Genomic DNA, 14,415 nt, shown 5'->3' with positions numbered 1-14,415 from the left:
CTAGTTGCCACTGGCAGTTCAGATGCCTTGGAGTTGAGAAGGGTGATTTGTAGGGTAGTGAAATGGGAGGACCAGGGCCAGGCATTGAGGATGATGATGGAAGAATAAGCAGTCAACCTTGTCTCAAGAAGGCTGTAAGGAATGCAGGATCCTCAAAGGCAGTGGAATGAGGTGGGAGTATTCTGGGAAATGTGAAAGGAGCCTGGATTGAAGCAGAGGTCAGCAGTAGGAAAGAATCATAAAGGAAGTAAGAGAGCAGCAAGACAGGGAGTGCAAGAGGTGTGTATCTGGAGTAATTGTTGAAGGGGGCTCAAATTGGAAACTAAGGTAAAATTTTTCTGGTTCTGCCTCCTGAATAGAGCTCAGAGGACAAAATTCCAGAGACTAATGTTTCTCCCAACCACATTAGCATAAGGTCAGCTCAGGTGCAGTTATTCATCTCAGGTGTTTGTGACTTTGTTTAGGACTGGAACTATACAAATTTATGACTAATAAATACATAACAGGTGGTGGTCTCATCAGCCAGAGGGAAGATGAATGGAGTAAGAACTGATTTTGGCACGGGATGTAGAAATTTGTTTAAAATAATTGCTTTGAAACAAAAACATAATGTTACATTGTGATGTCCATTAGGCAGCTAGGAGTCTACATCTAAAGTTTAAAGGAGGACTTTAGGAGTCAAAAGCAGAGACTATTTTTGACCTTTTGGGATTAGATGAGCTCACTTAGGTAGACAGAGTGAAGTGACTAAACAAGGAGTTTGAGCAGAAAACCAGGCTTGTGGTCAGACTGGAAAAAAATGGTTAAGAAATTGAGAAAATACAAGCACAGAAAGAGTAGAATCAGAAGAGTTAAATGCTCTGGAAGCTAACGGGGGAAAATCCCTTTTGAAGGAAGAGAGTGTAGCAGATAGCTATTTTTCCAATAAAGCTGTGTCAGCAACCAACTCAAAATGGCAGTAGTACACAACAGGAAGTATTTATTTCTCACTCAGATGTTTGTAGTTGGCTGGGATGGCTCTTTTTCAGGCTGCGCTTTGTAGGTTAGCTGTGTAGGTCTGCTCAGCGTGTCTTTCATTCTTCCTGAGTCAGGAGACTATACGAGGCTTTTTTTTTTTTTTTTTTTTTTTTTTTTCTCATGGTGATTCCAGAAAGGTAAGAGAGCAAGTCTAACCACGTAAATGCATCTTGGGCCTCTGCTTCCCACGTGTCTGCCCCATTTGGCTGAACCCAAAATCGGAGTCAGGGAAGAATACTCCGTCTGTGGTAGGAGACACTGAAAAAATCAACGGAGGAGTGAGCTAGGAATAATAATGCAATAAACTGCATCCAGGTTGTCAGCTAGGCTTGTGCCCTAACATTTTACAAAGACTTTGGGTAAGGCTATGAGAGGAAGCGTACTCTCTCTTCTGATTTCTTGGTTCTGGTCGGAACCTAGAGTCAGCAATGTCAAACGATGAGTAGAGATCAGGTAGGATGAAGGTTGGATCTGGCAATTAGGAAATTTAGAATACCATTTGACAAGTTTTCCTGAAGTGGTCTGAATTAAGATGTTAAGGATTACGTGGAAGGTGAAGAGAAGAAATGTAAATATACTCCCAAGCAGTGAAGAGAAAGGAGGAACTTGCATAGCTCCGGGAAACAAAGATGAGAGGGGGATTTTTAGTTGGAAAGACTTAAGCATATGTTTAACAACCAAAGTAAAGCATAGAGGGGAAAACTGAAGCTGGAAAAGGGAAGGGAGAAAATTGCAAGAAGCGGTACAGAAAGGTTTGGAGCAGCTTCTCCCAGAGAGGAAGCTGGCTTTGGAAAACGCGTGGAAACCCTCATTCTTCTTACACCGCAGTTGAGAAGGAGTTGGATTGCAAAGATGGTGAAGGAGAGGCAAGATGAACACTTAACAGATGGTGGCCCTGTCAGTGAAGCAGGAGGCAAAGTTATCTTCTAACAATGAAAAGAATGGGGAGCAGAGCTACGATTTTAAGTAGAGAGGAAAGGTTTATGAATGGGTGCCATGAGCAAGTATAGAAGTCAAAACACGCAGTTCCCCTTATGGCCTGACTGGTATTGAGAAACAGAAATATGTCGCGGAGTCGGTTTTCATGGTTACAGTCTTTTCCCCCATGGTGATAGTAGAGTGAGAGATTGACAGTGTGGAAAAATGAAAGATCAAGATGTTAAAGGAAGCCAGAGAAGGTTTTGTAACATTGGTGGCTCATGGAAATACACATTGGTAGCATCTAACATGTATTATGCCAAGTGTTGTTCTAAGCCCCTGATGTTAATTCTTTCTAATTATTAAAGCTGCCTAAGGTATACAGAAGGATACCTCAGAAAGGTTGTAGAAAAGTGGAATTAAATGATATATTTATTTTAGTGCAAAAGTTTTTGAAATTCACACGTTTTTATGAACACTTTGAAGAGTCCATGTATTATAAATTCCGTATAGCACATAAGAACATTGTACCTTAAAGAGGCTATTAACTTTCCCTGATCATTTGCTGATTAATGTAGAAGCCAGGAATCACACTCAGGTATCTCTGAATTGGAAGCTTGGATGCAAGAAATTCCAGAATAGAAGGAAAGAGATGTTAATAGATTACATAGAAATCAGAGATGAAGATTAGAAGTACAGTTAAGTAGGTACCATTAAAGATAAGGCATAGAAGAGGAGTATGGAAAAGAGGCAGAGAGAGGAATTTCAGAGTTTATAGCCTTGGGAGTAGAGCAGTGTTTATAGAAGAAGATAAAAGATAAGGCCATGAATGTATGCCCCTGTGTCACAAGGCACCTGGCTGGGATGGCTGACCCACAGGGTCAGAATGTTGGGTTATTCATGTTGGTATTGAGGTGTCTCAGGATGTTGGCAGAGTGAAACAGAGAGGAAAATTGTGAGTCAACTGGTAAAATTTCTGAGGAATGTGGACATTGGTAGGTGTCCCTGGCTCAACCTGATGGTTTTGACTTCACAGGAGAATCAGGGGGTTGGAACAACATTCTGGAAGTGGCAGTGGGGAGCAGTGAGAATGCTGACACCATAACTCTTCAAGAGAAAACCAGTTCATTTACAGTAAGTGGAGGGTGCGGTTTTTTTAAGTGTCTCCAAGGTGATTTGGAAGGGATCTGTGAAACAAGGCAATCAGTTATACTAATGAGGAAGCAGACACAGAAAGGCATGGTTTACTTGGGCTCATGCAATAAACAGGAGGCAGTAAAAGGGTGTGGGTGGGTTGTAAGAGCTATTGGTTAGGAAATAGGCTTTTGAATTTAATGGACCTGGTTTGAATACCAGCTTCCTTATTTACTGACTGTGAGATGTGGGGTACTATTTAATATCTCAGCTTTCTCATCTGTAAAATGGGACAGATAACATCTACCATAAGTGATTGTTGGAAGGACTTAATGAGGTTGGGAGCAAAAAAAATAATATTTGCTGATAATAGCAGAGGTTAGTTTAACTACAACCATACACATCTGGTCATCATGCCAGCCTGATTTCCTATGATGGCTGGAAAGATTTTGGCTGAGTGACGTGCTAAAATGGGTGCCTGAAGGGCCCTCAGTCCTGTATTTCAAGAAATCTCTAGAAATATGGAAGGCTCCACACTCCTTCTGCCCCTCCTACACCTTTCTGGAATTGTTCAAGCATGAGTAATGACATAGAATGAGGACAGCCGGAGACTATGTAGAAACAGACAGGTTTAGCAACTTGCTTGCTTCCTGCAAATCAGGACTTGTAATGCTTTTTGTTCACTATTTTTTTAAGGTTTATTTTTATTTATTTGAGAGACGAAGTTACAGAGAGAGAGAGAGGGAGAGAGAGAGAGAGAGAGAGAGAGAGAGATCTTCCATTGGCTGGTTCACTCCCCAAATGACTGCAACAGCCAGGGCTGTGCCAAACCAAAGCCAAGAGTTAGGCAGTTTTTCCAAGTCTCCCACGTCAGGGTGCAGGGCTGCTTTCCAAGGCACAATTAGCAAGGAGGTGGATCAGAAGTAGAGCAGCTGGAATTTGAATCCAAGCAGTGTCTTAACTGCACTGAATGCTTACTGCAACAACTAGCGCTTATTTTTTTTAATAGAAAAATCCATACAAAAAAGGGAAATAATTCCCAAAAGGCAAACAACACATGATTACAAACTACCTTCCTTCTACTCCAGGCCCTTTCCTTACAAAACTTCTGGCTGATGCCAGTATTAAGTTTTTAAAATATTCTTTCAGAAGTAATTCTATCTATGTAATATTTTATGTACATATAAATTTGCATGTAAATATTCCTTCCTTTACAAAAGGAAATGGGAACATAGTCTCTGTATTGTTTCATGCCTTGCTTTTTTCCACTCAACAATAAAATTTGGAGACAGTTTTATATCCAAATATAAAGTATTTTGTCTTTGTTTTTAATGATTGCATAATAATCCATATTATTGGATTATGGCTGTAGCACAAATTATTTAGTTTCAACTTCCAATTTGGTTCTTGTGATATGCTTTTTTTAAAGATTTATTTATTTATTCGAAAGGCAGAGTTAGAGAGAGAGGAGAGACAGAGAGATCTTCCATCCACTGGTTCACTCCCCAAATGGTTGCAACAGTTGGGGCTGGGCCAGGCCAAAGCTAGGAGCCAGGAGCTTGATCAGGCTCTCCCACGTGGGTGCAGGGGCTCAAACACTTGGGCCACCCCCAGCTGTTTTCCCAGGCGCATTAGCGGGGAGCTGGATGTGAAGTGGAGCAGCTGGACTGAAACCGGTGCCTATATTGGATGCTGGCGCTACAGACTGTTGCTTAATGTGCTGTGCCACAGTGCTGGCCCAGCCCACCCCACCCCCCCAATTTATTTTACTTCTTTGAAAGGCAGCGTTACCGAGAGAGAAGAGGGGATAGATAGGTGCGTGCATGGATGGATAGATAGATAGATAGATAGATCGTCCATCTGCTGGTCCACTCCCCAAACGGCTGTAATGGCTAGAGCTGAGCCAGGCCAAATTCCATCTGTGTCTCCCATGTGGGTGGCAGGGACACAAGCACTTGGGCCATCTTGGGCTGCCTTCCCAGGCGCTTTAGCAGGGATCTGGATTGAAGTGGAGCAGCCTGGACTCCCACCGGCGCCCATATGGGACTCCGGCGCTGCAGATCAGGACTATAACTTGCTGCGCCACAGCGCGGGCCCCTACTACTACTTCTTAATACCTCAGCGCAAGTGACATCTTCGCTGCCACACTTTCCAGTTCATGCTGTTCATGCTTTGTACTTTGTGACAAAGATGTTCAACAAGAATTAGTAGGGTTCGTGACATTCACGGACTTCATTGTCATTGTATACGCAGTGTCATTGACTGTTCCTGACTTGTGTTGGGCTTTCAACACATTTGTGGATTCAGTGAGTAAATGAACAGATTCCCGCCTATAGTCGCCTAGAGAACTTCAAATCCCAGCAGACACTGCGCGGAACGTCGGCGGACGCGGTGATGCAAGGGGGCGTGGCGAGCCTGAGGGAGGGGTCGTCCTGCGGGCAGCTGGAGGCTGGGGCGGCTGGGATCCTGGGGTGAGGGAGTGAAGGAGCGAAAGGTGAGCCCGACTGAAGGAGCCGACGCGTTGCCCGGCGCCCCCAGTCTATGGAGCGGGGTAAGATGGCGGAGGCGGAGAGCCTGGAGACAGCGGCAGAGCACGAGCGGATCCTGCGGGAGATCGAGAGCACCGACACGGCCTGCATCGGGCCCACGCTCAGGTACCCCCGGTACCGGGGCCACCGACGGGTGGGCACGGGCGGAACCGGGGGGCAGGCTCCTCTGGGTCCGGTGCCGGCCGCCCGCTGGGCCAGCGCAGCCCCTCCCATTGGAGACACCCGCTACTGACCTGTAGGCTGGCGAGGCGGGGCTCCCTCCGCAGCCCCGACGTGGGGTCCCTTCCCGATCTCCCGATCGGTCGTCCCGCGACTCCGGAGGCGCCTCCTGCCTCGCGGCCGGGGCAGGCTTCGCGCTCCCTCCGAGGCTAGCCCAGCGCCGGGGTACGAGAGAGCGCCCGGCAGATGGTGGCTCCTAGCAGCTCTTCCCCCCTGGGAACATCACCCGGCTCCCTCCGACTCAGACCTCGTCCCGCCCCAGACACAAGTCTGCTCTTCAGACAAAACAGTTTCCCTGCACGATGTGTTGTTTGGAATTAAGCTGCTGCCTCAGAATCACAGCTGCGTCCGAGAAACCAGTGTCCGAAAATCCTAGGCCCTGCAAGGAAGTTTCCCTCGACCCCGCGCCGCTCTCTGGAGAGCTGATGCGCCTTCAACCCGGGTGGGAGGCCGGTCCCTCCTCCAGGTGCAGCCGGGCGGTGTTCCCCTCGCAGAGGGAAAACCTGCCCCGCCCCGCAGTTGCAATGCTCTGCACGCACACCTCCATTTTACTTGGAGATGTCACAACAAACCCCTCACTTATTTCAGCAAATTTGGGTAGCACTTGTTACGTACATCGTGACACATTGTATTAAGTGATGTATACATTAAGACTTCCTGAAACCACAAAACAATCTTATTAGGCAGGTACTGTTATTATTTTCATTTTACAAATGAGGCACCGAGAGGTGAAGTGACTTGCCCAAGGTCACAGAGAAAGTAAGGCAGGGGTCTGGGGGTTCCTGCTCAGACCGTCTGCACCAGACCCTGTCATTGCGCTATTCTGTCTCAAATAGGGATTACTCGCCTACTTCCTGTTGGTAATTGCTTACCAAGCCTAATTTTGAGCTACTTTCTCTCTCCCTTTAGTTTACTGGTGCCCTAGAATTAACTCATCCTTCCCTGTGGCACACTCTGATCTCCTTGCAGCCAGTAGACAGAATTATCTTACCCTCCTGGTAGTCTTGAGTCCCTGCTCCTCCGTCTAGAGTCCTTACTCACTGCCTGCTTTTTCATGGGCAGAGCTGCCTCCTGAGGGAGTGACTGAAGGGAGGGCAGGCTGGAGGCTTCACTCTCTCCACATGCCCGGCTTCCTTCTCCAGGGCACATTGTTAGCTCTGTTCTCCCAGGACCATCTCCAGACATAACTGCCCTCAGTAGTTTGCCTTTTGTTCCTTTTAGAGTTGCCTCTTCTCTCTGTCCCTGTTCCCATTGTGTTATGATTTGGATCTTCATGCCCTGTTCTATCCCATTTCTTAAGCTCTTAGGGTCACTGATTCTGATTTCAAGTCCACTTTTATAAAAACTGAGGGCTACTTACTAATATTCTACAAAGTGCATTATTAATGGTTATTAATATTTGGTTTTCATAAAATGGTACTAGAGCTACTGAGGATGCTATTTCAATATTACATATATGTATATGTAAAATATGTATTTATTTGACAGTTAGAAAGAAATAGACATAAAGAGGTCTTTCATCCCCTGGGGTTCACTCCCCAAATGGCTGCAGCAGAGGCTTGGAACTCCTTCTGGGACTTCCACTTGGGTGGCAGGGGCCCAAGCACTTGGGCCATCTGCCACCACTGCACCAGACGCATTAACAAGGAGCTGGTTTGGAAGCAGAGCGGCCACTGCACCACAGTGCTGGCTCTTCTATGTTATATTAAAAAATTTTGGGGTGGGCATTTGGTGCAGTGGTTAAGACATACTTGGGAAGTACTTGGGATACCTGCACCCTAAGTCATGGTACCTAAGTTTGAGTCCTGACTCTGCTCCTGATTCTAGCTTCCTGTTGCACATCTTGGGAGGCAGCAGCAGGTGATGGCTCAAGTTTTGGGTCCCTGCCATCCACATAGGAGACCTGATTGAGTTCCAGGCTCCTGGCTTCAGGCCGTTTGGCCACTTGGGGTGTGAACCAGTGGATGGGAGAGCTCTGTCTGTCTCTCTCTGCATTTCAAACCAAATAAAATAAATAAATCTTAAAAGAAAAAATGAATTTGGCTGCTAGCTGCAGTTGGCATCCTGGCACAGTTCCCACTGGAGCTGTTGAGGTTACTAGAGGTTTTAGGAAGGGTTCTTTATCAGAGCACCATCAATGTTGTTTTGAGTTGCTTGTGGTTTTCAATTGCTGTTCTTGATTTGTGTGATAAATGATTTAGTGTTATCAATTTAATTTGTTGCGACTTATTATATTAACTCTCAACTGAAAAGTAAATACTTCTGAATTTTGGCCTTTAGTTCTCCAGTTTCTTTTGCTTTCAGAATATATGCATTATGGGTCAAATATAATTTACCCGTTTCCTCTAAAATTTGCTTCTTTGTTAACCCTGAGTTCCTTTTCACTGGAAAATGGGGTTTTGAGGAGTTAGATGGATTAAGGGATGTTTTGCCCTAAGGGAATGTTGAATAAAAAAGTTTGAGAACCATTGCATTATTCTACAGTTTAGTTGCTTTTCTTGACTTTTTTTTTTTTTTTTTTGACAGGCAAAGTTAGACAGTGAGAGAGAGAGAGAGACAGAGAGAAAGGTCTTCCTTCTGTTGGTTCACCCCCCAAATGGCCACTACAGCCAGCGCCCTGGACCGATCCAAAGCCAGGAGCCAGGTGCTTCCTCCTGGTCTCCCATGCAGGTGCAGGGCCCAAGCACTTGGGCCATCCTCCACTGCCTTCCCAGGCCACAGCAGAGAGCTGGACTGGAAGAGACCGGAACAGAATCCGGCACCCCAACCGGGACTAGAACCAGGGGTGCTGGCGCCACAGAGGGAGTATTAGCCTAGTGAGCCATGGCTCCGGCCTTGACTCTCTATCTTATTGTTAGGGTCTTTTCATTTTTGCTCTTGTCTTTTCTTTGGCAGTTAACCCTAAATCCTGCTCTGAGACCCATGGCTCGAGCACTTGAACATCCTCTAATCCAAGTAGCACCTGCTGTCTTGTCTGAAGTCCAGCTTGTCCCTGCTTACATTCATAGGCGGTGATCTCACCTTGTTCATTATCCCATTCAGAGGCGCAGCATGCACAGACTTGACGTTTCAGATCCCAGGCCTTACCCTGAATGCACCTCCATCATCATTATCTTCTGTTTTTCCATCACAATCATTAAACAGATTTGATTTAGGCAGTAGGCCCTCTGCTTTAACTACCCTCAACTGCAAATCTCCAATTCTTCTATCGTTCTTCATACTATGTCTTTCCAATTACTTCCATCTTTTGAAGTAGCATTCTTACAGCACCAGATCTCAGCTGTTCCTGACATAGGTTTCCTAACTGAGGAAGAATTAAAGAACAGAAAATAAGAGTAAATTGATAGCAGATATAAGATTAGTATACCTGTCCCCGAAATTCCTGTTCTTTAAAAAAAAATTGACTCAGCTGTGTGGCCTAACCTGCGTCTTCCCATGGCTATGATTTATGTGTCATTACTTGCTTCCTTTCCCAGCTATGGTACCAAATTATTCTTCTAGTCTTGTTCCTTTTTATTTGAGGAGTCACAGGGGTTGACTTTTTCTTTTTTTTTAAAGATTTATTTATTTATTTGAAAGTCAGAGTTTCACAGAGAGAGGAGAGGCAGAGGGCAGAGAGAGAAAAAGAGGTCTTCTATCCAACCCCCAACTGGATTCACTCCCCAGTTGGCTGCAATGGCCGGAGCTGCGCCGATCCGAAGCCAGGAACCAGGAGCTTCTTCTGGGTCTCCCATGTGGGTGCAGGAGCCCAAGGACTTGGGCCATCTTCCACTGCTTTCCCAGGCCATAACAGAGAGCTGGATTGGAAGTGGAGCAGCCGGGTCTCAAACTGGCACCCATATGGAATGCTGGCGCTTCAGGCCAGGGCATTAACCCACAGCGCCAGCCCCCCAGAGGGTTGACTTTTTCATGATAATGATTCTTATTTTAGCCTTGAACTGTACATGCACTATTGGTAGATTCACATGTCTAATAAGGGATGACTTTTTATTGTAATTCTGAAAGGCCAAGCCCATCAAAATATAGAAACTGTTACTTAGCATGTTCTTTTGAGAAAACAGCCATCTTTTTTTTTTTTTTTTTTTTTTTTTATCTTCATCTTTTAAAAGTTGTTTTGTTAGCTGCAAGTCCTAATTTTGGAAAGAAGCCCCAAAGATATTAGGACCTATATTGTTTTAAAAATAGTATTGATTTCTGCTTTGTAATAGAAACACTAAACTATTGATTGCAAATCACACATAAACAATAGCTCCATGTTCTCATTTTTCTTTTTTATTTTATTTTATTTTTTATTTTTGACAGGCAGAGTGGACAGTGAGAGAGATAGAGAGAAAGGTCTTCCTTTTTCATTGGTTCACCCCGCAGTGGCCGCATAATCCATTGTAGAGCTATAAAAGAAACCATATCTCCATTAGTGGTAATTCTTCATTTTATTCTGCCTCTCACCCCAGACATGGGTTTACCTATTCTGGACATCTGAATATTTTGTATAAATGGAATGATACAAGATGTGCCTTTTTTATGATTTAGCATAATGATTTCAGGGTTCATCCATGTGGTAGCATGTATCAGTATTTACTTTCCATTTATTGATGAATAATATTTCATTGTGTGGATATGCATGTGTCACATTTTATTTTTTCATTAGTTGATGGACATTTGAGTTGTTTCATTGTGGAGCTGTTATGAACAATGCTGCTGTGACCATTTGAGTATTAGTTTTTATATGAATATATGTTTTCATTTTCTTTGGATATATATGTAACTAGGAGTAGGATTTCTAGGTCAGATGATAACTCTATGTTTAATATTTTGAGGAGCTTCCCGGTTGTTTTTCAAGGCATCTGTACCGCTTTACCACTTTATATTCCCGCAGCAATGTATGAGGGTTCCTATTTCTGCACATCTTTGTCAACACTTATTTGTTTTTTTATTTTAGCCATTCTAGTGAGTGTGAAGTTGTATTTCCTCTTTTCTTTTAAAAATATTTATTTATTTATTTGAAGGGACACAGAGAGAGACAGACTGACAGACAGACAGATAGACAGAGAGATCCTCCATCTGCTGATCGATTGCCCAATGACCGCAATTACTGGTGCTGGGCCATGCTGAAACAAGGAGCCCAGAGCTCCAAACAGGTCTCCAACATGGGTGGCAGGGGCCAAGTATTTGGGCCATCTTTCGCTACTTTCCCAGGTGCATTAGCAAGGAGTTACACTGGAAGCTGAGCATCTAGGATGAACAAGTGCTCAGATATGGCATACCAGTGTTGAAGGCACTAGCTTAGCTTACTGTGCTGCAATGCTAGCTCTATAGTTTGATTTGTATTTTCCTAATAGTTATTCTTTCCGTGTCATTATTGGTCATTGTTTTTCTTCTTTAGAGAAATGAATACTCAGGTATTTTGCCTGATTTTTTTTTTGTTTTGTTTTAAATTGGGTTACTTATTTTTGGATTGGAGGAATTCTTTATATGATATGAATATGTGATTTGCAAAAATTTCATACCATTCTGTGAGTATCTTTTTACTTTCTTGATATCTTTTGCTTTTTTTTTTTTTTAAGATTTATTTATTTATTCCAAAGGCGGGGTTACAGAGAAATAGAGGCAGAGAGAGAGAGAGAGGTCTTTCATCTGCTGGTTCACTCCCCAAATGACTATAACTGCCAGAGTGGTGGCAATCTGAAGCCAGGAACCAGGAGCTTCCTCCAGGTCTCCCATGTGGGTGCAGGGGCCCAAGGACTTGGGCCATCTTCCACTGCTTTCTCAGGCCATAGTAGAGAGCTGGATCGGAAGTGGAACAGCCGGGACTTGAACCGGCGGCCATATGGGATGTCGGCAAACAGGCAGTGGCTTTAACCCTATGCCCCACTGCCAGCTCCTGTTTTGCTTTCTTAATTTTTGTTGCACAGCATTTTTAATTTTGATGAAGTCCTGTTTATCTGTTCTCTTTTTCGCTTGTGCTTGTGGAATGTTGAATATAGGAAGCTTTTGCTTGACTTAAGATCATGAAGATTTGCTCCTATATTTTCTCTAAACTTTCTGTAACTTTATTTCTTACTTTTAGGTTTGTCATCCAGTTTGAGTTAATTTTTATTGTGTGATATAAGGAAGGCTGTCCAGTTTCATTTCTGGGCATGTAGCTATCCATTTGTTCCAGCTCTGCTATGCGCCACTTTTTTTTTTTTTTAACTCAGATTCCTGGTTGATTAGTTTTAATTTTAGCATGAAACTTGTATTTCTTTTTTGTGAAATTTACCATTCAAAACCCTTTCATTGAGTTTATTTTTTTATTTTTTGACAGGCAGAGTGGACAGTAGAGGGAGACAGAGAGAAAGGTCTTCCTTTTTGCCATTGGTTCACCCTCCAATGGCCGCTGCGGCCGGCGCACCGCGCTGTTCCGATGGCAGGAGCCAGGTGCTTCTCCTGGTCTCCCATGGGGTGCAGGGCCCAAGGACTTGGGCCATCCTCCACTGCACTCCCTGGCCACAGCAGAGAGCTGGCCTGGAAGAGGGGCAACCAGGACAGGATCGGTGCCCCGACCGGGACTAGAACCCGGTGTGCCGGCACCGCAAGGCGGAGGATTAGCCTACTGAGCCGCGGCGCCGGCCACATTGAGTTTATTTGACTTAGCAGTTTCAGTCTTGCCCCTTTCATTTAGTGTTCTCAGCCAGGGAAAAGTTTGCGCTATGATTTTCAGCTAAAGGGTTTTTTCCTTTTTTTTTTTTTTTTTTAAGATTTTATTTATTTATTTATTTGAGAGGTAGAGTTACAGACAGTGAGAGGGAGAGACAGAGAGAAAGGTCTTCCATCCACTGGTTCACTCCCCAGATGACTGTAACGGCTGGACCTGTGCTGATCCGAAGCCAGGAGCCAGGTGCTTCTTCCCCGTCTTCCAGGCAGGTGCAGGGGCCCAAGTACTTGGGGCATTCTCCACTGCCTTCCTAGGACATAGAAGAGAGCTGGATTAGAAGTGGAGCAGCCGGTACTTGAACTGATGCCCATATGGGATGCTGGCACTGCAGGTGGTGGCCCTACCCACTACACCACAGCCCTGGCTCCAGAGATGTTTATTTTTAAAGGTTACATATAATTTTATAATTCTCTTTCTTTTCATCAGTAAAAATGTTATCTAAAATAATTTGCCTCTAAAGTCTGTCATTCTTCACTATTATGTGCAGTGTTGTCAAAAAGTTGAGGTTTAAGTAGTGGTTCAGATATGACATTGTACATTTGTATGTTGTGTAAATCTAGCATTTAGCAAAATGTTGAAATTGTACATTTTGGAAAAAGGGGGTGGGTAGTGTTAAATAAGTTTTATTTCTATAAAGAATAGAATTTTTTTGTGATTTGATAGATAAATTGTTTTCTGAAAAATATCCTCATTGAGTTGTCAAGTAGGCATACTGGATAAATGAAAGGACCTGAAAAAGCTGTCTTGTCACTGATAAGACAATGCTGATATGGATTAATCAGCAGTGGGCTTTGTGTCCGATTTAATTTGAGTCATATAAAATTGTTTCACTGAAGCTTTTCTGGTGGAAAGTTATGCAGATGTGTTATCTGACTGATTAAGTACAAATCACAGGAAAATTAATAGCTACAGAGAGAAATGTGAGGATAGCATGTGGTAGTTATTTTTTGTGTTGAATTCAAGAGATTATTAGTTATCATCAGATCAACTATAAATGCTGATGAAACTGATGTCTTGGAAATATTACCTACTGTAACTTTTTTTTTAAGACTCAGTTTTTATTTATTTATTTATTTGAAAGTCAAAGTTACACAGAGAGAGGAGAGGCAGAGAGAGAGAGAGAAAGTCTTCCATCTGCTGGTTCTCCTCAGATGGCCGCAATGGCTGGAGTTGTGCTGATCCAAAGCCTGGAGCTAGGAGCTTCTTCCAAGTCTCCCATGTGGGTGCAGGGGCCCAAGGACTTGGGCCATCTTCTACTGCTTTCCCAGGCCATAGCAGAGAGCTGGATTGGAAGTGGAGTGGCCGGGTCTCGAATTGGTGCCATATGGGATGCTGGCACTTCTGGTCAGGGCGTTAACCTACCTTAACTTTGAAAATAAAAAATGATACAGGTAAATTATTTGGGTTTGAAATATATTGTTTAAAAAATCCAAACAGGGCCGGCACCGTGGCTCAACAGGCTAATCCTCTGCCTTGCGGCGGCGGCACACTGGGTTCTAGTCCTGGTTGGGGCGCTGGATTCTATCCCGGTTGCCCCTCTTCCAGGCCAGCTCTCTGCTATGGCCCGGGAAGGCAGTGGAGGATGGCCCAAGTCTTTGGGCCCTGCACCCGCATGGGAGACCAGGAGAAGCACTTGGCTCCTGGCTTTGGATCAGCTCAATGTGCCAGCCGCAGCGGCCATTGGAGGGTGAACCAATGGCAAAAAGGAAGACCTTTCTCTCTGTCTCTCTCTCACTATCCACTCTGCCTGTTAAAAAACAAACAACAAACAAACAAACAACAAAAAAAAAATCCAAACAGAAGGATTTATTCCATTCCTTCTATTTTCCCTACTTTATTACTTTGTTTATTCTCACATTGCTTTTAAAGAATTATTTCTGAGAG

The 14,415-nt window shown here is 44.1% G+C and overlaps 1 protein-coding gene across 2 annotated transcripts in view; it reads left to right on the top strand.

Moving 5' to 3' along the window:
- EXOC6B (exocyst complex component 6B) overlaps positions 1-14,415 on the top strand; it is a 686,378-nt gene that overhangs the window by 21,097 nt on the left and 650,866 nt on the right. Inside the window, exon 1 of one of the 2 annotated variants that reach the window (XM_062209647.1) lies at positions 5,500-5,723. The exons of the other annotated variant lie outside the window; for it this stretch is intronic. Coding sequence (XP_062065631.1) covers positions 5,611-5,723 — 113 coding nt within the window. The 5' untranslated portion in view covers positions 5,500-5,610. Of the gene's footprint in view, positions 1-5,499; positions 5,724-14,415 lie in introns of those variants that run through there. 2 annotated transcript variants of the gene reach the window in all.

This window comes from Lepus europaeus, chromosome 13 (assembly GCF_033115175.1).
Source record: "Lepus europaeus isolate LE1 chromosome 13, mLepTim1.pri, whole genome shotgun sequence".
Taxonomy (NCBI): domain Eukaryota; kingdom Metazoa; phylum Chordata; class Mammalia; order Lagomorpha; family Leporidae; genus Lepus; species Lepus europaeus.
The sequence above is the reverse complement of the archived record's forward strand: the minus strand, read 5'-3'. Positions and strand labels throughout refer to the sequence as shown.